The 22,700-nt window shown below is 39.0% G+C and overlaps 1 protein-coding gene across 2 annotated transcripts; it reads left to right on the forward strand.

The window, feature by feature from the left end:
- The first annotated feature begins 979 nt into the window (after positions 1 to 979).
- On the forward strand, positions 980 to 18,535 carry DDX43 (DEAD-box helicase 43). Of its 2 annotated transcripts, XM_014834730.3 has the most exons (17): positions 980 to 1,277; positions 3,246 to 3,301; positions 3,981 to 4,107; positions 4,951 to 5,085; positions 6,478 to 6,559; positions 7,534 to 7,690; positions 7,926 to 8,044; positions 8,532 to 8,642; positions 9,033 to 9,174; positions 10,909 to 11,009; positions 12,463 to 12,550; positions 13,614 to 13,741; positions 13,946 to 14,055; positions 15,056 to 15,194; positions 15,723 to 15,810; positions 16,431 to 16,581; positions 18,173 to 18,535. In XM_014834730.3, exons 1-16 carry the CDS (start codon positions 1,079 to 1,081, stop codon positions 16,542 to 16,544), a joined length of 1,896 nt encoding a protein of 631 aa, XP_014690216.3. In that variant the 5' UTR covers positions 980 to 1,078; the 3' UTR covers positions 16,545 to 16,581; positions 18,173 to 18,535. The 2 variants fall into 2 exon arrangements, with proteins under 2 accessions (XP_014690216.3, XP_070352385.1); XM_070496284.1 differs by lacking the exon at positions 18,173 to 18,535 and having other exon boundaries at positions 16,431 to 17,860.
- The last annotated feature ends 4,165 nt before the right edge of the window (positions 18,536 to 22,700 follow it).

Genomic DNA, 22,700 nt, shown 5'->3' on the forward strand with positions numbered 1-22,700 from the left:
ACCTAATCAAACAAAATTCCTCTCTAAAGATTATTGATACTATCCTTTTCAGATTAAGGATTAGAGCCTGGAGATTAAATGCATAACACATTTATGTTTTTGTATTTCCTTGGGTCCTCCTATAGCACAGTCATCCTATCCTTTTTGTCCAGAGATTATTACACTGAGTTATAATGAACTCCATAGAGTTGAGTTCAAGAGTTAACCCATACAATCTTGGATGGACTAAGTCTACTACTTTTTTTTTTTTCCAATCCTGGGCACAGACTACAGCACCTAGCGTTACAACAGATGTCTATTACGTTTGATGGATGATTGAACTGAGATTTGTTCAGGCAATTTAAAGATCCTAATCAAAGAAGGGGCGCTCCAGCTGCCTCGCATGCCTGGAATACGTCCAGCCACAGAGTCAGGCTACAATGATGGGAGTGCTTTAGGCATTTATTCAATTTATTTCATTAGCTCTAAAACTACAGTAAACATTCAGGTTGAGTGTTTGTGTGAAGCTCTGAAGCAGCATCTCTTAGGCCAGAGATTTTTAAACTGTGGGTGATTAAATTTTATGGATTACAACCAACTTTTTAAAAACTAATTTAGCCTTAAATATATCAAAACGCTGTTCACGTAGCAATGGTAAACACTGTTTTGTCAACTTTTTGTTTCAAATTTTTTATGTATGTTTTGGGTCCCGGTGTAAAACTGAGTGATGTTTACAAGCCACGGTTAATAACGTTTCCGAGCCACTGAGAACGGGGTACCGGGGGAGGGAGTCGAGCAAGGCAAAGCGCAGGAGCTCGGCCGAGCCCCACGCCCGGTCAGGAACGCGCGGGCGGCGCCCAAGTCGTTCAGGATGCGCACGCATGATTTAGAGAGCGGATTGGTCAAAACGCGAGGGTCCCGCCCACAGCGTCTCGCCCACCAATGGCTGTGCGGCTTGCGGGGCGGGGCGGGGCGAGCCTCGCGCGGGCCCCTTGAGCAGCGGGGCGTGGCCGCCGCGAAGGCTAGCCGTGCGACGGCGCGGGCGGGGGTGCAGGCGGCCGCGGCGACGTCTGACGCGCCGGACCTTCTTCGCCAAACCATGTCCCGGCAAGATGCGAGCGCCAACGCCTCCCCATGGGTCGTTGCTTCCCGGCGAACCTCGAGGCCGGCAGAGGAGCCAAGCGGCAGAGGTGGCGGCTGGAGGGAGACCCCCGGCCGCCGGCAGTCTGCGGCCGCCGGTCTCTGGGAACCGCCGCTCTGCTTTGGGCTGAAGAGCGACTGGGTCGGCGCGGTGATCGGTGAGAGCGACGGGGCGGGCGGGGGGCGGGCGGGGCCGCGGCGACCCCCGCAGAAGGGCGGCCCCGCCCCGCCCGCCTCTCCCGCAGGCAGCTGCCGCCTGAGGAGACTCAGGTCCCTCGACCTTTCTAGTGCCTTCTGGTGCTAGAATGATGTCTTTTAATGCACCTTTTGATATTTTAAAGCGACGATGTTTGAAGAGAGCAAACTTTTAGAAAACTTAAGAATTATTTGAGTTGAAAGATCAGGCCTTTGACAGCTTGCCCCAAAACGGACGACAAAGCGGTGCTGAAATCAGTCCGTTTGAGCACCATTAGAGCCCTTAACCGAAGATGAGAAGCTTAGGATGGTACGGTAGTGCTGCTCGGAGCAATAGCTGTGTCCTGCATGTAGTTTCTTTAATTTGATTATGAGTTATATGCTGAAAAACAGGATCTTTTTTCTGAGTATATCTTGAGTCTTGTAAATTTATCTTTGAAAAGCATTTAGAAATTATTGGAATTTAGATTTGCTCCGTTTCTTGCCGTTAAGTCTAAGGGGGAATTCCAACATTTTGCCCATTAGGTATGGGAGCTAATATTTTGCTTTACCTCTTTTTTAACCTGTTTTGAAGAAATGAACAGATTTTGTAGGCTTCTCTTAAATAGAGGGCTGTAAGACTGATTGCAGGCCAGCCAGAGATTCCTTGACCCTTCAGGGAGGCTCGGGCTCAAGGATCTAAAGAGTGACACTGCACAAACTAAAGGCGTCAGGTTTGCAATAAAAATCACCTAAGCTCTCAACACTTATTGAGCACTTGTGAAGTGCAAGCACCGTGCTAGGGAGCATCACTTGATGTTGGTTCTGGATCCAGTTTTTTAAAATTGTGGTACACGACATAAATTCAGACATAACAATTTTGTGTCCAGTACGGTATTGTTAACCATAAGAACAGTGTTGTGTAGTAGATCTCTAGAACATTGTCACCTTACATGACTGAACCCACCCATTGAACAGCTCCTCATTTCCCCCTGTCTCTGGCAACCACCGTTTCTATAAGTTCGATTATATTACATGCCTCGTAGAAGTAAAATCATGCACTTATTTTTGTAATGAGCTGATTTCACTTAGCATAATGTCCTCAAGGTTCATTGTCACAAATGGCAGAATTTCCTTTTTTAAGGCTGAAGACTTCCATTATATGTATATGCCACATTTTCATCATTCGGTCATCTGTTGACATTTAGATTTTTTTCGACCTCTTAGCTTGTGAATAATGCTGAAATGAACCTGAGGGGCAAATGTCATTTTAGATCCTGATTTAAATTCATTTGCATAAATGCTCACAAGTGGGATTGCTGAATCATATGGTATTTCTATTTTAAGTTTTTCGAGGAACCTCCATACTGTTTTCCATAGTAGCTGTATCAGTTTGCATCCCCATCCACAGTGCACAACGGTTCCCTTTTTTCCACATCCTCACCAACACTTAGGTCGTCTTTTTGATGATGGCTGTTGGAACAGGTGTGAGGTATCTCACTGTGGTTTTGATTTGCATTTCCCTGATGATTTCAGCATCTTTTCATATATACCTGTTGGATATTTGTATGTCTTCTTTGGAGAAATGTCTATTCAAGACCTTTAACCATTTTTTAATTGCAATTTTTTTTTGTTGAGTTGTAGTGTGCAAAGCCTCCAGTTTCTCCGCTATCTTGCCAACACTTTGCATCCAGATGGCTTTTGCTTGAGCTGATGATGAATCCTTAGTATCTGTCTCTGGGAAAGGAGCCTCCCACTACCCACCAAAATTTGGAATAGAGACCTCTTGCTTCCCTTTTTCCAAACCGAAAGTGATTACTGGACCCTAGGAGCCTTTGTTCGGATGATTTGGGGAAGAACTAGAGGAGTTTCTTAGAGGAAGATGTGTAAATCCCCTTTGTTAATTTAAATTTGCTTTTTTTAAAAAAAAAATTCTTTATTTTTAAAAACAGGTCATGGTGGATCAAAAATAAGAGACATCCAAAGTACAACAAACACCAAAATACAAGTAAGTGATCTGTGTTCCTAAATTCTTAAAGAGCAAAGTTCATTCCTAACTCTAGTTTTTGATGTACTGTGGTAACTTAGATAAGTAGCCCAAGCTCTTCATACTGCCATTCTTTCCAAGAACTCACCTGAGCTGTGCTCCATTCTAGTCTATGTTTTTTGACTCATGAAGGTAAAAATCTTTAGAGAGAATCTCCACTGAGGAATGAGATCTTGGGAATATTCGTCATGCCCTTCCTGACCTTTATCCCTCAAACCTTGAGCTGCTCCTGTGCTCCCAATCTCAGTAAACAGCAGCATCATTCCCCAGGTTCCTGAGCCAGAAATCTCAGGTTACCCACTCTTCTTATCCCACAACCAGTCCATCACAGAGTCCTTTCTATGTCCTGTATTTCTCTAAGGGAATCAGATCATTTGGGGCATTCTCCCCTAACTGATCATCCTCCTTCTAGGCTTATCCTCCTACAACCATTCTCCACTGTGGCCAGAGCATCTTTCCAAAACACAAATCCTGTGTTCATGACCTTTTCCTGCACAAAAGCCTTCCATAATAGATCCGACACTGATTGACAGCAATACCATATTTATCTTATGTTTTATACTACTTGAAGTTGAGTGACTGTTGGAGGGAGAAATGGTGAAGGGACTCCAGTCTCCTCTATTTTTCCCCTTGTATCTAGATAATAAAAGGGTATCCCGAAGCAGAAGTCAAAATTTTTGGCAGCAAGATGATGCAGACAAAAGCAAAAGCCGTGATAGATAATCTTGTTAAAAAACAAGAAAATTATAATTCAGAACCCAGAGTTGGTAAGTAATTTTTGCTCACTAAAGCCCTGTAAAATTTTTAAAATTTCATGCAGTGTTATAAGTCGTATTATAGCTGATGCTTTTTCTGATTACAAAGATTTAGATTGCCATCATTAGATCTAATCTAGAAGTTTTTTGCGATGGAATCCCAGAATACTTTTTTCCTTACACTACAACACTTAATCTCTGTGATTAGGCCTAGCAGTTTTACTTTTAGCCACAGGTGAGTGAAAAAAACAAAACAGCCTTTTAACACAGTTCACTGTTAATGATAGAGCAAGGATTAGTCCTGGCCTCCTGTCGCCATGGTCTCTTCCCTAAACACGACTTACTTTGAAAACTGCCTAATTATTTGGTATTTTAAAAATCTCAGATCTGCTTAGACTCGAGAAAAGCCATTATTGAACCATTTCCAGAAGCAACAAGCAAGTAAAAAGAAGGGTCTTGGCTTCAGAGGCAGCATTGCTTCTTACTGTTTCTTGGAAAGGAATCTCCAAGAAGCCTCTAAGACTGTTTCTTTATTTGTTAACCTGGGGTAATGTCTGCCTCACAGGAGTATTGTAAAGATTAAGTGATACATGTGATTTATTAGCAGACACTAGGCTCTCGTACTGTTTAACTTCTCTTTTCCAATAAATTAAATTTTTTTTCCAATTCGTAAATCTGAAGTAGATAACTGACAAAAGCATGACCAGAATTGTCATGGTACCATAGTACTAAAGCCCTAAATTTTATATTTAGCATTACTGTCTGGTTATTAAAACAAAATAGTAAAATGGTTCTGGGGATTTTGTACTGGTAGGATTTGTTTTGAAACTAATTTGGTGAGAATATTTTTAACAGATATCGTTGCACTCCACCCTTCTGCTGGAGGGGGTGTAAGGGCAAATATCAGTGTTGTCACGGAAGATCAGCCATTGATTGACTGGGATCAAATTCGAGAAGAAGGTTTGAAATGGGAAAAAAAAAAGTGGGCAGGTTAGTGCTGCATCCTAACATTTATACTTGGTCTTGGTGTTTCTCTTAAGGTTTTTATCCTCTATAAAGTGTGTTACTTTTTGTAATGAAATCTACATGAAAAATGATAGTAAAATTTGAAGTGCTGCGGTGAGCCCCTGGGGCATGATAGTTTCTGTGTTGTCTGCGTTGTGGTTTATGCTATAAATATTAAACTTGTCTGCACCTTGTCTTATTCGAGGTAACTCACTGCAAAAGTTTAATAAAATAAAAAGAAAATCAGTCCCAGGGGGAAATGAGAGGCATAAACAGGCCAACCCTCAGGTGTTAACATTGTTGCTGTGATTGAGCAGAACTTGGTCTTGGAGTGTCTTAGCTGACAAGGGCAAAGTAAGAGGGAAAACATTTAATGAGGGCATACGGTTCTTGAGAAGAGATGGGTTTTTGAAATTTAATTTTAGATGAAATTCTCACTTGGAATTATATATGGAGTGTAACGTTCCACATTATATTCACCAAATTTCAGAGTAAATTCAGGCACTAATTTTGGCTATCAGAATCAGGTAGTAATACAACATCATTTATTTAAAAATAAAAAGCTGTATTAACAATGATTAATTCCACTGTGGTGGTCAGCGCATCTGCATGTGAAGTTCCAGTTTCCAATTCATAAATCTGAAGTAGATGACTGACAAAAGCATGACCAGAATGGTCAACAATCTGTGTGTTGATATTTCGGATGGGAGGCCAGATAAAGGATTTAAGTTTGGAGGAGGTATGATAGGCATTTAAGAAAGAAAACAAAATAGCTTTAGGGGACAAAGTAAGGATAAATATTTTATTCCTAAAAAGCAATGGGATGGACCTTCAAAGAAAAGATAAAATCAATTTACTATGTTTGAGAGATTTATCAGCTGTGATGATTGTATGTCTTCTAAAGCTTGGCTTATTTTATTTTATACTTAATTATTAAAGATCTCTTTCTTGGGCGAAAAATGTAATTGAAAGACAAACCAGAAAGGGAAATTTCTTTTTTTTCTGCTTTATCTCCCCAACACCCCCCGTACACAGTTGTATATCTTAGTTGCAGGTCCTTCTAGTTGTGGGATGTGGGACGCCGCCTCAACGTGGCCTGACGAGCGGTGCCATGTCCGCGCCCAGGATCCAAACCCTGGGCCACTGCAGCAGAGCGCGCGAACTTAACCACTCGGCCACAGAGCTGGCCCCCAGAAAGGGAAATTTCTTAGACACTGGCATAAGCCTGGCTGGCAAAATGTAGAATGACTGTCTAAAGCTGTGTGTATGCAAAGTGAACTTAATACATATTTTAGTTTGATTTCTGTTACTTTGAATAAGTGTCAGTGAAATGTAAATTCTCATTTGTCAAAGTTTGAATTTTCGTCTTTGTCCCAGATTTGCCTCTAATTAAGAAAAACTTTTACATGGAGTCAGAAACAACAAGTTCAATGTCACAAATGCAAGTAGACAATTGGAGGTGGGTCATTTTATTACTTTAAGTATTTGTATAGTTAGGTTATTAGATTAACTCATTAGGCTAAAATTTGAAATGATTGCATTTGAAGACCATATTCAAATGAAAACTTGGTCACATCCTACATGATATATATTTTAGAGCATTGCCATCCAATAAAACTTTCTGCAGAGATGGAAAATGGGCCATATTTGTGTCTAATGGAATAGTCACAATAGTCAATAGCTATTGAACACTTAAAATGTGGCTAGTATAATTGAGAAACTGAATTTTTAACTTAAAATTTTAAATTTAAAAAGACACGTGGTTAGTGCCTCCTGTATTGGACAGTGGTTTTAGAGAATTATTTTTAAAACTTGAAAATCGTAAGAAATTGATCTGATATCTGAATGTTAGAATAATTTCTTACTCTTCAGTCTTTATCTGGCATGAAGGGTCCTAATGGCAGCGTTTTTTTCCGATGAAAGCCTGTTATAAAACTAAGGTAGTATAGTATAGCGGAAAGAACAGTTACTCTAGGGTTTCAGTGGGGCTCAGACTTTGGACAAGTAACTAATGATGATCACCTGTCAAATGAGAAGAATTCCCACTTCACAGGCTTGTTGAAGATAAATTGAGGAAATATATGTGGCACCTTGTAGGCCCTCCCTCAGGTGTTTGCCAGATCTGCTTTTTGAATAATGACGCGTATAATTTTCAGGCTTTGTTCTTAACCTTTCCATGAAACTTTCATTGACCCATTTCATACATACAGTGTGATTTTTTTTTTCCTTCTCTCTGCAACTATCTGAAAAGAAAAAGATAGGCTCACTTCTATTTCTTAGTTAGTACATTTTACTCTGTCTTTACTAACAGTCTTGTTTTAATCAGTTGCAGTTGAATTTGTAGGTATGACGTGAACTAATGCTGGAAAACGTTTCTTGCTTGGGGAGTATAGCAACGAAAGCCACTAATGCTTGTTCCATTTTTCCTTAAAGGAAGGAAAATTATAATATAATGTGTGATGACCTGAAAGGTGGTGAGAAACGTCCTATCCCCAATCCCACATGTAAATTTGAGGATGCCTTTCAGTGTTATCCTGAAGTTATGGAAAACATTCAAAAGGCAGGTTTTCAAAAGCCAACACCAATTCAGGTATGCTTTCTTTAATTCTCATATTTCACTGGTTTTCCCCCCCAAACAGTATCAGATTGTTAGAAGTTAAATCACCAGGAAGCAACTGGCTCCCGTGAGCATGCCCCGCAGCTCCTTCCCACCAGTGTCCAGCACTCAAGACATGTTCGCTGAAAGACATTTCAGACTAGGAGAGGAGGGACACTTGGCAAAAGGAAATGTAGTAATTATTTTAACGTTTATTGTTCTGTTTCAGTCACAGGCGTGGCCAATAGTTCTACAAGGAATAGATCTTATCGGAGTAGCCCAAACTGGAACAGGGAAGACACTGTCCTACTTAATGCCTGGGTTTATCCATCTGGACTCTCAACCAATGTAAGAATTTCTACAGCTGGATTCTCTTCATAGAAGTTTAATAGATATAGATACCAAGAATACAGTTAAAGTTTCTTTTATCTATTGCATTGGTCAAAAGGTAACGCCTCATCTCAGGGAAATACGCTTGTACTGGGCTGCTGAAAGTAGAAATTGACGAAACATTTTTAGGAAGCAGTAGGTAGTATCTACCGAAAGTCTTAATAGTGAAACATTGGAAACAAATTGTTTGAATTATCATGTCCAGTACAAAATGCTATTCTCTGAGAGAATGTTTGACACAGGAAAGCATTGGCCGTGTTAAATGAAAAGGCTGGTAGGTAGGCCCTTGGATTTTTTTTGTTTGGCTGTTTTTCTCTATTTCTCCACTCTTTATGGTGGATGTATGTGATTTGACAGTCATTACTAAATATCTTGAAAGCACTGAATCAATGTCCCTTTTTATCTGAGACAGATGCTTTAATGTTAATCTGTTTTCTCTCTAAAGAGCTAGAGAAAAAAGGAATGGACCTGGCATGTTAGTCCTCACACCCACTCGAGAATTAGCTCTTCAAGTGGAAGCTGAATGTTCTAAGTATTCTTATAAAGGTCTTAAAAGGTCAGTCATTTCTTTGGCTGTTCTTGCATCAGTATTTTAAACATTTGTAGCTTTAAACATTCTCCCCATTATTTTTCACACATTTTGAGAATCTGAAACGGCTCAGCATTGGTCAGCTATTACTCCTGATCCGAATCAGTGGTAGCCAGGGTGCTGGGGTCAAGTAATGATGATAGAAACATGGCTCTCTGGGACACACTGCTGTCACTGGATGGGTGTAGGTAGTTCTCAGAAAGGGACAAATCACTATCAAAGGGATCTGCTACTCTTTTTGATTTATATACCTTTTATTTTGTTATTTTATATCCAATATGCTTAGGTTGGTTGGGATTTTGAGTTGTGATGGGGTATTCCTTGCCTGAACATGAACTTCTGTCTTTTCTTTTTAAGTGTTTGTATATATGGTGGTGGAGATAGAAATGGACAAATACAAGACCTGACAAAAGGTGTAGATATCATTATTGCAACTCCAGGAAGATTGAACGATCTGCAAATGAATAACTTTGTGAACCTGAAAAGTGTAACCTACTTGGTAATCACAGAGCTGGGGTGTGGGATACCAGCAGAAAGAGCTGAACTTGAAAAAGCTGTCTTAGATGGATGTCCATTTTATAATGGTTTTAAATCCTAGGAACATTTCCCAGTCCCTCTAGTATGTTAAAATAAGGATTTTTAGGATAATTCTAAATGTTTTTTTATACTTTTTGGAAAATTTAGATAATTACAAAAAAAAATAGAAAGTCCACATGGATGTTTTAGACATTTAAATTTTTTTCATTAAATAGATTTAGAGGGGCAGGCCCTGTGGCCAAGTGGTTAAGTTCGCATGCTCCACTGCAGGCGGCCCAGTGTTTCAGGTTCGAATCCTGGGCGCGGACATGGCACCACTCATCGAGCCACGCTGAGGTGGCATCCCACATGCCACAACTGGAGGGACCCACAACTAAGAATATACAACTATGTACTGGGGGGCTTTGGGGAGAAAAAGGAAAAAAAATCTTTAAATAGATTTAGAAACTATTAGTTAGCCAACTTAAAAAGATCAAGTCAATCTGTGTTACAACTACAGATAGCTTATTTTCTCTTAGATAAATTAATTGCTTACATAAAAGGGAAAATGAGAAAAAATTACCTTTTTGGTATTCATAAAAGAGAGTATACATATTAGCTGCCTTCCATATCTAATCCAGCCACAACCATTTTTTTTTCTGTTTTATTTTTTATTGAGGTTATGATGGTTTACAACCTTGTGAAATTTCACTTGTACATTATTTGTCAATCATGTTATAGGTGCACCACTTCACCCTTTGTGCCCACCCCCACTCCCCATTTCTCCTGGTAGCCACCAATCTGTTCTTTTTTTGCCGTGTGTTTGTTTATCTTCCACATATGCGTCGAGTCACAGAAAGATTGTCTTTCTCTATCTGGCTCACCTTGCTGAACATAATACCCTCAAGGTCCATTCATGTTGTTGTGAATGGGACGATTTTATCCTGTTTTATGGCTGAGTAGTATTCCATTGTGTGTATATATATATATCACATCTTCTTTATCCAATCATCAGTCGATGGGCATCTAGGTTGCCTCCACATCTTGGCTACTGTGAATAATGCTGCAATGAACATAGGGGTGCATGAGTCTCTTTGAATTGCTGATTTCAAGTTCTTTGGATAGATCCCCAATAGTGGGATGACTGGATCATATGGTATTTCTATTTTTTATTTTTTTTTATTGAGTTCATAATAGTTTACATCTATGTGAGTTTTAGTTGTACGTTATTTCTTATCTGTCACCGCATAAGTGCTCCCCTTCACCCCCAGTACCCACCCCTCAACCCCCTTCCTCTGGTAACCACTGAACTGTTTTCTTTGTCCGTATGTTTGTTTATATTCCACATATGAGTGTAATCATCTGGTGTTTGTCTTTCTCAGTCTGGCTTATTTGGCTTAGCATAATTCCCTCCAGGTCCTTCCATGTTATTGCAAATGGGATGAACTTGTCTTTTTTTTATGGCTGAGTAGTATTCCATTATATATATACCACATCTTCGATTGATGGGCACTTGGGTTGCTTCCATGTCTTGGCTATTGTGAATAGTGGTGCAAGGAACATCAGGGTGGGTATGTTACTTTGACTTACTGATTTCAAGTTGTTTGGGTAGCTACCCAGTAGTGGGATAGCTGGGTCGTATGGTAGTTTTATTTTTAGTTTTTTGAGGAATCTCTGTACTGTTTTCCATAGTCAGCCACAACCATTTTTAACGCAGGTATTAGATGAAGCCGACAAGATGCTGGACATGGGATTTGAACCCCAGATAATGAAGATTTTGTTGGATGTGCGCCCAGACAGGCAGACTGTTATGACAAGGTAAGTAGATGCATGACTGCTCATCTGCAAAACCATTGGACTGGAATCCATTCTTTTTGGTTGATTTCCCCACAGGATTTTAGAGCTTTACTTGAGAACATTTTGAGATCCTTAGGTGAAAGATCATGTCATCACTTAGCTCAGCAACTCAGTGTAACAGTGTCACGTGGCTGTTGGGTTACCTAGGTTACAGTAGAGATTTCTATCAAACATGCACAGGGGATTCCTGCTGCATAGTAGGGTCCTAAGTGATCACCTGGCCTTAGAGGTAAACATTTGGTTACTGAAGACTTTTTTGCCCAAGATAAAAGTGAGGAAACAGTGACTGTTGTTTAAAGGCAGAGTGACCTATAGACCTGGGCTTGTATCTTCTGTGTCATAAGCATTAAAAAGAGTAGTGTATAACTGAGGAAATATACTAAATTTCCTCACTTCATTTTCCTACTACTTTTCCCATCATTGTATAATTACTGTGAAAGTACAAAAGGCGGTTATTTTCATAATACATATGGTTGAAGAAACATTTCACTTTACAGAGCCTTTCATCAGTACACTTAAAATGTTTTTATTTGACATAAGCACTTGGTTTTGCCTGCTCATAATGTATGAAAAATTCTAGAGTTTTTTTGTCTTTTATAAAGGCCAAGAGAAAACTAGTCTAACACTTAAATTCATTTTACCTTTCCATAGATTAGAATTTAAAATATAGGTCTCTCTCACCTTTGATTTAGAAACCTATTTATTAAACTTATTTAAAGGTTTCATCTAGTAGCTTCACTATAGTTGAACAATTCTTTGTGAAACATTAGTTTTCTGTAAAATCTGCCGTATTGAAAAATACTAAATTTGTCTTTCATAGGTAATTTGGTTCATAGCATTCTTTTTTTTAAAGATTTTATTTTTTTCCTTTTTCTCCCCAAAGCCCCCCAGTACATAGTTGTATATTCTTGGTTGTGGGTCCTTCTAGTTGTGGCATGTGGGACGCTGCCTCAGCGTGGTTTGATGAGCAGTGCCATGTCCGCGCCCAGGATTCGAACCAACGAAACACTGGGCTGCCTGCAGCAGAGCGCACGAACTTAACCGCTCGGCCACGGGGCCAGCCCCTGGTTCATAGCATTCTTAAGGAAACTTAGTAATATTTGATTTATAATAAATCTTATTGTATTGTATTTTATTTGGTGAGGAAGATTGGCCCTGTAACATCTGTTGCCAGTCTTGCTGTTTTTGCTGAGGAAGATTGTTCCTGAGCTAACATCTGTGGCAGTCTTCCTCTATTTTGCATATCGGACACCACCACAGCATGGCTTGATGAGCGGTGTGTAGGTCTGTGACCAGGATCTGAACCTGCGAAACCCCAGGCCACCAAAGTGGAGTATGCAAACTGAACTATCACGCCACCAGGCTGGCCCCTGATTTATAATTTTAATATTTGTGTATCATGTTTTATTTCCAGTGCAACGTGGCCATATTCTGTCCGTCGACTCGCACAATCTTATTTGAAAGAGCCAATGATTGTATATGTTGGTACTCTGGACCTAGTTGTAAGCTTGTTTTTTATTACTATTGTTAAAAATATTTCTTATTATGGAAGTTTTAATTACTTTGTGTTTTGGCATGTCTACTCTGTCTGCTCCCTAATTTTAGAGCAAATCCTAGATGGCTATGATTTTATCCATAAATTCTTTATGTCTAAAACACTAATCTTTAACTACGGTACTATTATCACTCATCTAAAATTTTAATAATCTGTTAATACCATCAAATATCCAGTCAGTGTTCCTAATTTCCTGACATCCCATTTTTATTAACTCTGTTAGAATCAGGTTCTAAACAAGGTCTACAGATGTGCATAGATGTAAGTCTGATGTGCTCTTTTTGTGAAGGTAAGACTGATCGATGGGTTCAGATGTTGTTAGTAATGAAACAATTCATAATCAAAGATCTGCATTCTATCTCTCCTCCATTATAAAGTTCTCTGGCTTTTCACTTAGTAATTGAAATTGGCCTTTCAAATTAATCATCAATGAAAATTGACTTTTTACTTAATCACTAGCAATTAATAATAGTGGGTGATTGCCTAGGCTCATTTCATTAAATTTCACAAAAGGCAGGATAAATGCTTGATTCTTTCCTTTCATTAAATGCTATTAAAGCCTGTTTTATCTCTGGGTCAAAAAATGGTAACAATGTTACCTTTTATTTTGCATTAAATTGTCAAAATACTCGTTGAATGCAAACTCCTGTGTCCTAAGCTGATCATTTTCCTTCATTGGAAGGGCTATACCCAAACTTCATGATGATAGTTTTTGTAAGCTTGGCCTCACCCCATGTGTGTTTCTCTTCCTCCAATGGGTAACCACTTGCTTTCAGCACACTCCCAAGCATGCAGGGGTTCCCAACTTAGCTTGGGTGAGTAAGTGATAGAAAAGTGAAAGGCTGAGCTACTGATCTTTAAGTAGAAACAGGTAATTTTGCAAGGACTTGCCTTCTTTCCTGTGAGTAGTTTATTAAAACAGTAACCAGTGATAGAAATAGATATATTTCGAGCCAGTGTGTGAGGTTTGCCCATCGATGCTGATGTACTGTGGTCTCTGAACCCTTCAGGCTGTGAGTACCGTGAAGCAGAATATAATTGTCACCACAGAAGAAGAGAAACGATCTCACATCCAGACTTTCCTAGAGAGCATGTCTCCCAAAGACAAAGTCATAGTGTTTGTCAGCAGAAAAGCTGTGTAAGTATTTTTCTCTTTTACATTTTTAAGCATCAGTCAAACTGGTTTGTTTAGCATTATTTCTGTTTGTATACTAATTTCAAATGGGGGTGTGTATGTCTTACAGTACCTTATTTCGGAGTTTCGCTAATAGAGGTAAAACTAGTGAACTAATGGTGTGTTAGAATAAGCACTTAAGATTACTGACTTTATCTTTTGCCTAAGTGCTGATCACTTATCAAGTGACCTCATTCTCCAACATATATCAGTGGAGTCTCTGCACGGCAACAGAGAGCAGAGCGATCGAGAGAGAGCATTAGAAAACTTTAAAACAGGTACTTTTATGCAATTAGTATTTGTTGTTGTTTAAAAGCATACAATGCCTGGGCTTGGCTGAGTGACAGCACCTTTTCAGGGAACCCATTTCTAAGATCTGTCCTCCACTTGCAGATTCCAAAACTATACCTGTTAGAGCTCTAAATATTATTAATCAGACTCTCAGAACTATCCAAACTCAAAAAGCTAATTTTTAAACCTGGATATCAAGGTAATTTGCAGTGGGGGAGATTTCTATTAAGTGACCTGAAAGGCATACATCTTTGTGACATGGTTCAGATGATTCAGGGGCCATTTGCTGAACCATGGTTTCTATTGTGTTGTAACTTGCCAGCAGTTAAAAAGAAAGACTAGGGGCCGGGCCGTGGCCGAGTGGTTAAGTTCGCGGGATCCGCTTCGGGGGCCCAGGGTTTCACCGGTTCGGATCCTGGGCACAGATGTGGCACTGCTCATCAGGCCATGTTGAGGTGGCATCCCACGTGACACAACTAGAAGGACCCACAATTCGAATATACAACTATGTACTGGGGGGCTTTGGGGAGAATAATTAAAAAAACAACTTGGGAACAGATGTTAGCTCAGGTGCCAATCTTTAAAAAAAGTAAAAAAGAAAGATTATAACTATCCCTTTCCCATTTTCATTATAGTTTGTGTGTTTTGTTTGTTTTCCTTCTTCTCCCCAAAGCCCCCCACTACATAGTTGTATATCTTAGTTGTAGGTCCTTCTGGTTGTGGCATGTGGGATGCCACCTCAGCATGGCCTGATGAGCGGTGCTAGGTCCATACCCAAGATCCAAACCGGCGAAACCCTGGGCCGCTGCAGCAGAGCATGTGAACCCAACCACTCAGCCACAGGGCCGGCCCCATCATAAGTGTTTTAATATTAGAAGCAGTAATAGTTCACCTGATTAGATATTAGGGGAAAATATACTTTTCAGATATGCCTTGGGTTGGTTTATGCCAGTGTGTGTCTATATTCTTTTTGGCTTTACTCTTTAGGTAAAGTGAGAATACTGATTGCTACTGACTTAGCATCTCGAGGGCTCGACGTGCATGATGTCACACATGTCTATAATTATGATTTTCCCCGGAACATTGAAGAATATGTGCACAGGGTAGGGCGCACTGGAAGGGCAGGGTAAGTCTGCATAGTCCACTCATGGAAGAAGTCAACCCTGGCTCCTCATTATTCCCCTCAGAGACTGCTCTCACTTAGAAAACTGTTTTGTTCTCTTGCCTGTCAATTGCTCTGCCCCAGAATCTACTTTGCTTTTACTTTATCCCTGTCCAATTGATCTGTTCTAGGGTCAAGCAGACCCCTCTATGATTAGCTGCATGTAACTGGTTCCGATTTCACTCTTCGCTTTATATCTCTAGTGTTACAACAGTGAGCTAAACCCTATGGTAATCTTGTCCAACCGGGCATCTGTAAGAGGACCTCTTTTCCCGCGGAGAGTACTACCATCATAAGCCCCCTGTGACAACCACCGCTGATTATTTAGATTGCAAATGGCTGTTTCAATGATGCTAAACTGTAACATATAACATATATTAGGGCTTGTGAAAGAGTTGAGGGTTTGCTACTGCTGTTTTTATTTTGTTTTGCTAACTGAAGCATGAATATAAATTATAACTCAAATTACATGAGTTTTTCTCCCCCTTAAAGGAGAACTGGAGTGTCAATTACCCTTCTCACTAGAAATGATTGGAGAGTTGCCAATGAATTAATTAATATTCTGGAAAGAGCAAATCAGGTGAGAATATACAACTTATTAGAACTCTACCTCATATCACTTTTCTAATTTTAAAATAATTTCATTTATTCCAAGTACTGGGGCTTACTGTTTATCAAGAAAGACAGATAAAATAAGTAATTAAACATGTGAGGGCCGTAGCATGGCACGGTAAGGAGCTACCATATCGTATAATTAGGTAACCTAATCTAATAGGGATGAGCATCAGTGAAAACCTTGCTCAGGAAGAAGCCAGTGGGTTTGGAGGTTGGGAGAGATGTAGAATGGGCAAAGTGTTCCAGCAAGAGAAGATACGCAGACCTGGAGGTGACAAAGAACGTGCAGTACGTGGCACCAGATAAGGCATGTTAAGGTCACTGGGAAGCAACTGAAGGGGCTATGCAAGGAGGGGAGTAGCATAATGATGGGGGTTTTTAAGATCAGTCTGGTTTTATAGCTTGAAGATAGCCTCAGAGTTTAATGTGCAGGAAGACACATTTCATTCTGCTTGAAAGATGTCATGTAATCAATTGTGGAGATTCTCTGACTGAAATGATTCAGAGGCATTTTTAGCATACTGTAGAAAAACTGTTACACTAAAAGAAAAATCTCATTCCTAATAATACATTTAACGGTTTTAGAGTATCCCAGAGGACCTTGTGTCAATGGCTGAAAGATACAAAGCAAATAAACTGAAAAAAGAAATGGAAAAAAAGTTGGGAAGACCCCAAGGAAAACCCAAGAAGTTTTATTAATGTCTGTGTTGAAGTGGTGCAAGCCGACTTACAGAAGGTAAAACTTGAATAGCACCTGGACTTTCAAATGCCTCTTTCCCTTAATGAGGTTTTGTTAGTGTGTTGCAATCAGCATTCTCTCTAAGTCATTGACATAGGAAATTATTAGGTATTAGTCTTGATCTGTTGCCTAAATTTCCAGTTAATGTATCTTATTTAGAGTTAAAAGTATTAATTCAGAGTTGCGAAAATAAACTTGAAGTTGTACAGAAGGATCATGAAGAGGGAAATAGAGTTGGTGGAGGTATAAAGTGGTATAACCTCTTCTGAGCAATTTGGTAATGTGTCAGTTATAAATACATATACCTTCTGATCCAGCAGTTCCTCTTCTAGGAATATCTATAAGTGTCTGCATATACAAGTAAAGATTTATTTATTAGAGCAGTATTTGTAGTAGAAAAGACAAAACTAAGTTCAGTAGGGGACCATGTGGATAAACTATGGAGAAAATATTTTTGCAAATCATATATCTGATAAGGGATTAATACCTACAATATAGAGAACTCCTAAAACCAAACAGAAACAACCAACCAGATTAAAAAATGGGCCAAGGACTTGAATAGACATTTCTCCAAGTGGCCTATGAACCTATGAATACAAATAGATATGAAAAGATGCTCAACCTCACTAATCACTAGGGAAATGCAAATCAAAACCACAGTGAGATTACCTCACACTCATTGGGATGGCTACTATAGAATGGCTATTATCAAATAAACAGAAAATAAATGTTGGCAAGGATGTGGACAAATTGGAACCCTTGTACACGGTTGGTAGGAATGTAAAATGGTGGGTCCAGTATGCAAAATATGGCAGTTCCTCCAAAAATTAAAACTATCATCCAGCAATTCCACTTCTGGGCATATATCCAAAAGAATTGAAGCAGGGTCCCTAACAGAGATTGGTACACTCATGTTCATAGCAGCTTTATTCATAATAGCCAAAAGGTGTTGCATGGTGAGTGGATACGCAAAGCAGTATGTAAAAGGAAGTTCTAACACGTGCTACATGGATGAACCTTGAGGACATGATGCTCAGTGAAATAAGCCAGTCACAAAAGGACATATTGTATGATTCCACTTACATGAGGAACTTAGAGTAGTCAATTCATAGAGACAAAGTAGAATGGTGGTTGCCAGGAGCTGGTGGGAGGGGGAAATGAGATATTTAATGGGCATGGAGTTTCAGTTTTGCACAATGAAACAGTTCTGGAGATTGGTTGTAGAATAATGAATATACTTAATACTACTGAATTTACTTAATACTACTTAAAAATGGTTAGGATGGTAAATTTTGTTATGTGTAGTTTATCACAATTAAAAATTTTTTAAAAGGCTTGGGAACAGCAGGGGCTGGCATGGTGGCGTGTGGTTAGGTTCGCGCACTCTGCTTCGGTGTTCTGGGGTTTGCAGGTTCAGATCCGAGGCACAGACCTATGCACCTCTCATCAAGCCATGCTGTGGCAGAGTCCCACATATAAAATAGAGGAAGATTGGCACAGATATTAGATCAGGGACAATCTTCCTCACCAAAAAGAAAAAAAAAGATTTGAGAACAGCAACTTACATTTTTTTCTACTTATTTTTCAGAATTCAAGATTTTTTAGAGATGTACTATTTAAGATATATGGAAGTATTGGAAACAAGCTGTCAGTATGAAGAAACTTGACTAATTCTTAAAATAATAGTGTTTAAAAATGTAGAATTCAGTATTTTATACTTTCTTTAATACAGTCAAGAGTATTTAAACTTGAATTTTTTTCCATGGATATTAAGAAGTGTAGCATTAAAATTTTTTGACTTTTCATTATCTTTTTATTTAAAAAACATATTTTGTCTCCTGTAATTTTTCTGTATTGAGGTCTCTAAAGGGTTTAAAGTTTGTTCAGATGTTGTCATGGCAGTGAAAAAGACACTGTTAACAAAATAAAATTTTTTCTATGATAAACAGACAAGCTGATCTCTGTCTTTCTGAATAGCCCTTTAATTTTGTGTTTGTTAAACAGTATTTTATTTGGGGGTATTTTTCTTCAGTGATTAAACTTTACCTACTTTGAAATGAAACAGTAAAAGGATTTCGTGGGACCAAAATATGCAATAGCTGTTTCTTACATTCTAGCCTATAGTTGCATGCTAAAATAAATCATAGGAAAATAATTTCACTTCCATGAAAGGTTTTTTGATTAGTCACATTCCCTAACTTCGCTTTACAGTTTTGTGTAGTTTTTTGCTCCATACATGATAGTTACTTGTATGTATTACCATTTAGTATTTACAGAAGTATTCATATTTGTATAGTCAGGCCATAATCATCTCATCTTACATTATTCATTCATGCAATAATAGTTTCCTGGTATTAGTGATAAGATTGGTAAGATAACAGAAAAGAAATAAAGGTAAAAGCAGAAATTAATGAATAAGAAAATAAAATAAATCCTGCTACAAAACATTAAACAAGCTGAGTTCTTCAACTCATTCTATGAAACTAGCATAACATATCAAAACTGAAAATAGCATTAAATTAAGCCATTCTCACTTCTGTACATAAGTAAACTCTCTAGAAAGTAACAGCAGTCTGAGCACTGCAGTGGAATAAAATGCAAACCCTAGAAAAGACCAGGCAGCTCTATCCACACAGATGCAGTGCTTTCAAGATCAAGTGAAAAACGTTTTATCAGACTGTGTACACAGAGAAGCATATTCTTAGGGTATATAAGAGGTATAAGTGATGGTCTTTGGGGAGGTAAATGATACTTTACTTTCACTGCCCTTAGGTACTTTTTGAGTTTTTTTGGTATTTGCATATATCACTTGTCAGAAAAAAATCTAGTAACAAGGAAATGCATCACAAACACTTACCAAAAAGTGTATACAGTAAGGGGCCGGCCTGGTGGTGCAGTGGTTAAGTTCACACCATTTCGCTTCGGCGACCCAGGGTTCGCCGGGTACAGACCTAGCACCGCTCGTCAAGCCATGCTGAGGCGACCTCCCACATATAAAGTACAGGAAGATGGGCACGGATGTTAGCTCAGGGCCAGTCTTCCTCAGCAAAAAGAGGATGATTGGTGGTAGATGTTAACTCAGGGCTAATCTTCAAAAAGAAAAAATTGTATACAATAAGAATAAATTTTTGTAATAAAAGTTATATGAACGTATGCATTAAAATAGGTGAAAAAATACATTAATATGGGTTATAAACATTTTCAGTGGAGGTGGGCTAGATTAACAGCTAGGAGACATTCTTCCTTCTTAAAATGCAGAATTAAATATAAGAAGTGTTAAGTACAGGGTCTCTTTGAGCTGATAAAAATGTTCTGGAATACAAAGTGGTGGTGATTACACCACTTTTTGAATATACCAAAAACCACTGAATTGTACACTTTAAATGGATGAATTGTACGTGATTACATCTCAATAGAGCTGTTAATTTAAGTCTCCTTAAAAGCAGAAGAGTTGGCAGGACAGTAAGGAACCAGTAGTCCCAAGTCCAAGAGAGTGAAGCAGAGCACAGGCAACTCCAAACCCCTTTGGGACGTGAGGACATTCATTCAATGACCCTATTCTGCTAGGCCAGTGGGGATGGGGGTGCAGGCCAGTGGGGCACAGGGCATCTTCCCAGGCTAAACTAAATATTCAGACTGACAATGCCACCAACCGCCATGTTTCAGCATCAGATTCACTCGAGAGTATGAGACAGGAAACTCAGCTTGCCAGCAAGGCACTGTCTGGTGTTCATGGGAGTAGCCCTCGCAGAAGTCCATATATTGGACCTAGTCTCATTGGCGCTCCCACGTGACAGTTCAGTAGCAAAAGGATATAGTCATCCCTCGCTATCCGCCAGGTATTGGTTCCCAGGACTGCCACAAATACCAAAATCCACAGTGCTCAAGTCCCTTAGTTGGCCCTCCCTATCCATGGGTTCCACATGGGCGGATTCAACCAACGGTCAGATCATAAACACCATACAGAGGGCCAACTGTGGGCCCATCTTGGTGGATATGAGGTCCACCCTGGCTTGGAAGCTCCATGGCCCACGGGAGCCTGTATCTCTTATAATAACTTCATAGGCATAGATTCCCATATCAAAAAACTGGATTTTGACTTTGGTGACAAAACATCAAGGAGCAAAGTCCACTCCAGGTAAAGAATTTAAATAAGACCCTCCTCACATTAAATTAAGACCCCAAAGGGCTAACACCTTAAGGTGAGGTAAACCAAAAGTAAACTCACTTCCAGCTTTCTGCAAGCAAAGTGGCCCTGGCAATTTGAAGATTAGGAGTCAAACTGAAAAGTGACAAGTAACATTGAGAATTGCAGCCCCAGGTTATGCAGATGTGAAGCCCAGGTTCACATTGCCTAGGTGGTCCAAGAGGCCTCCAGAAATAATCTTGATGTGAGGGTTCACTAACTGCTGAGCTCCCCCAGAAGCCTGGTAAATGCAAACATCATCTCTGGAGTAAGCACCTTCACTCGGCAAATAAGACTCTCCACAAATAGTCCTTCAAGAACAAAGAACGGTATCAATAAAAAGAATACATACATACCTATGCACCACAGATGAGAACCAGAAGAAACGACAGAGCAGCAGAAGTAAACGAGAAATACTGAAATTATCAAATGATAAAATAACTATGCTTACTACAATTGAATAGACAAAGCGCAAGCTTCAAAATACCTACCAGGAACAGGGAACTATAAAAAATAACACAGCAGATGAGACTAAGAGCCAAAGAAAGCTTCTGGAAAATAAATATATACGATAATAAAAAATTTCCAACTCAATGACCACATATGAAACCACAAAAGTGGAATGATGATAATGTTGAAGCCAGGTGATAAATACATGAGAATATAATATTGTCCTCTCTACTTCTGTGTATATTTGAATATTTTCATAATAAAAATAATTTTAAGCACAAGTTTACCAAAAGATTAGACATAACTGAACACTGAATAAGTGAACTAAAAGATAAGTCAGAATCTAGATTGCAGCACAGGAAGACAAAAAAGACATAAAATACAAGAGATAATAGAAAATTCAGTTGGAAGTTTTAATACACATTTAACTGGAGTCCCAGAGATGAGAAAGAAATCAGGGCCAGGACAATATTTAAAGAGATCATGGCTGAGAATTTTCCAGAACTGATGAAAAACATCCACAGAATCAAGCTGAATGAATCTCATGCAGGATACATATACACACATCACAATGAAATTCCAGAATACCAAAGACAAAAATCTTAAAGTCAACCAGAAAAAAAATTAGGCTAACAATGCTATCTCCCTAATGACATTTTTCATGAAAATAGAAGAATTCTAAAATTTATATGGAACAACAAAAGACCCTGAATAGCCAAAACAATCCTGAGAAAAAAGAACAAAGCTGGAGGCATCACAATCCCTAACTTCAAAATATACTACAAAGCTATAGTAATCAAAACAGCATGGTACTGGTACAAAAACAAACACACAGATCAATGGAACAGAATTGAGAGCCAAGAAATAAATCCACACATCTATGGGCGGCTGATCTTCAACAAAGGAGCTGAGAACATACAGTGGAGAAAGAAACGTCTCTTCAGTAAATGGTGTTGGGAAAACTGGAGAGCCACATGCAAAAGTATAAAAGTAGACTATTATCTTACACCATGCACAAAAATTAACCAAAATGGATTCAAGACATGAATGTAAGACCTGAAAACATAAAACTCCTAGAAGAAAACTGAGGCAGTATGCTCTTCGACATTGGTCTTAGCAGCATCTTTTTGAATATCATATCTACTTGCCAAGGGAAATAAAAGAAAAGTAAACAAATGGAACTACATCCAACCAAAAATCTGCACAACAAAGGAAACCAGCAACAAAATGAAAAGACAACCTACCAACCAGGAGAAGATATTTGCAAATCATATACCTGACAAGAGGTTAATTTCCAAAATATATAAAGAACTTGTACAATTTAACAACAAAAAAAACAAACAACCTGATCAAAAAATGGGCAAAGGATCTGAACAAACAGTTTTCCAAAGAAGATACACAGATGGCCAACAGGCACATGAAAATATGTTCAACATCCACCAATTATTAGGGAAATGCAAACCAAAACCACAATGAGATA

The sequence above is a fragment of the Equus asinus genome, chromosome 24 (assembly GCF_041296235.1).
Source record: "Equus asinus isolate D_3611 breed Donkey chromosome 24, EquAss-T2T_v2, whole genome shotgun sequence".
NCBI classification, from domain to species: domain Eukaryota; kingdom Metazoa; phylum Chordata; class Mammalia; order Perissodactyla; family Equidae; genus Equus; species Equus asinus.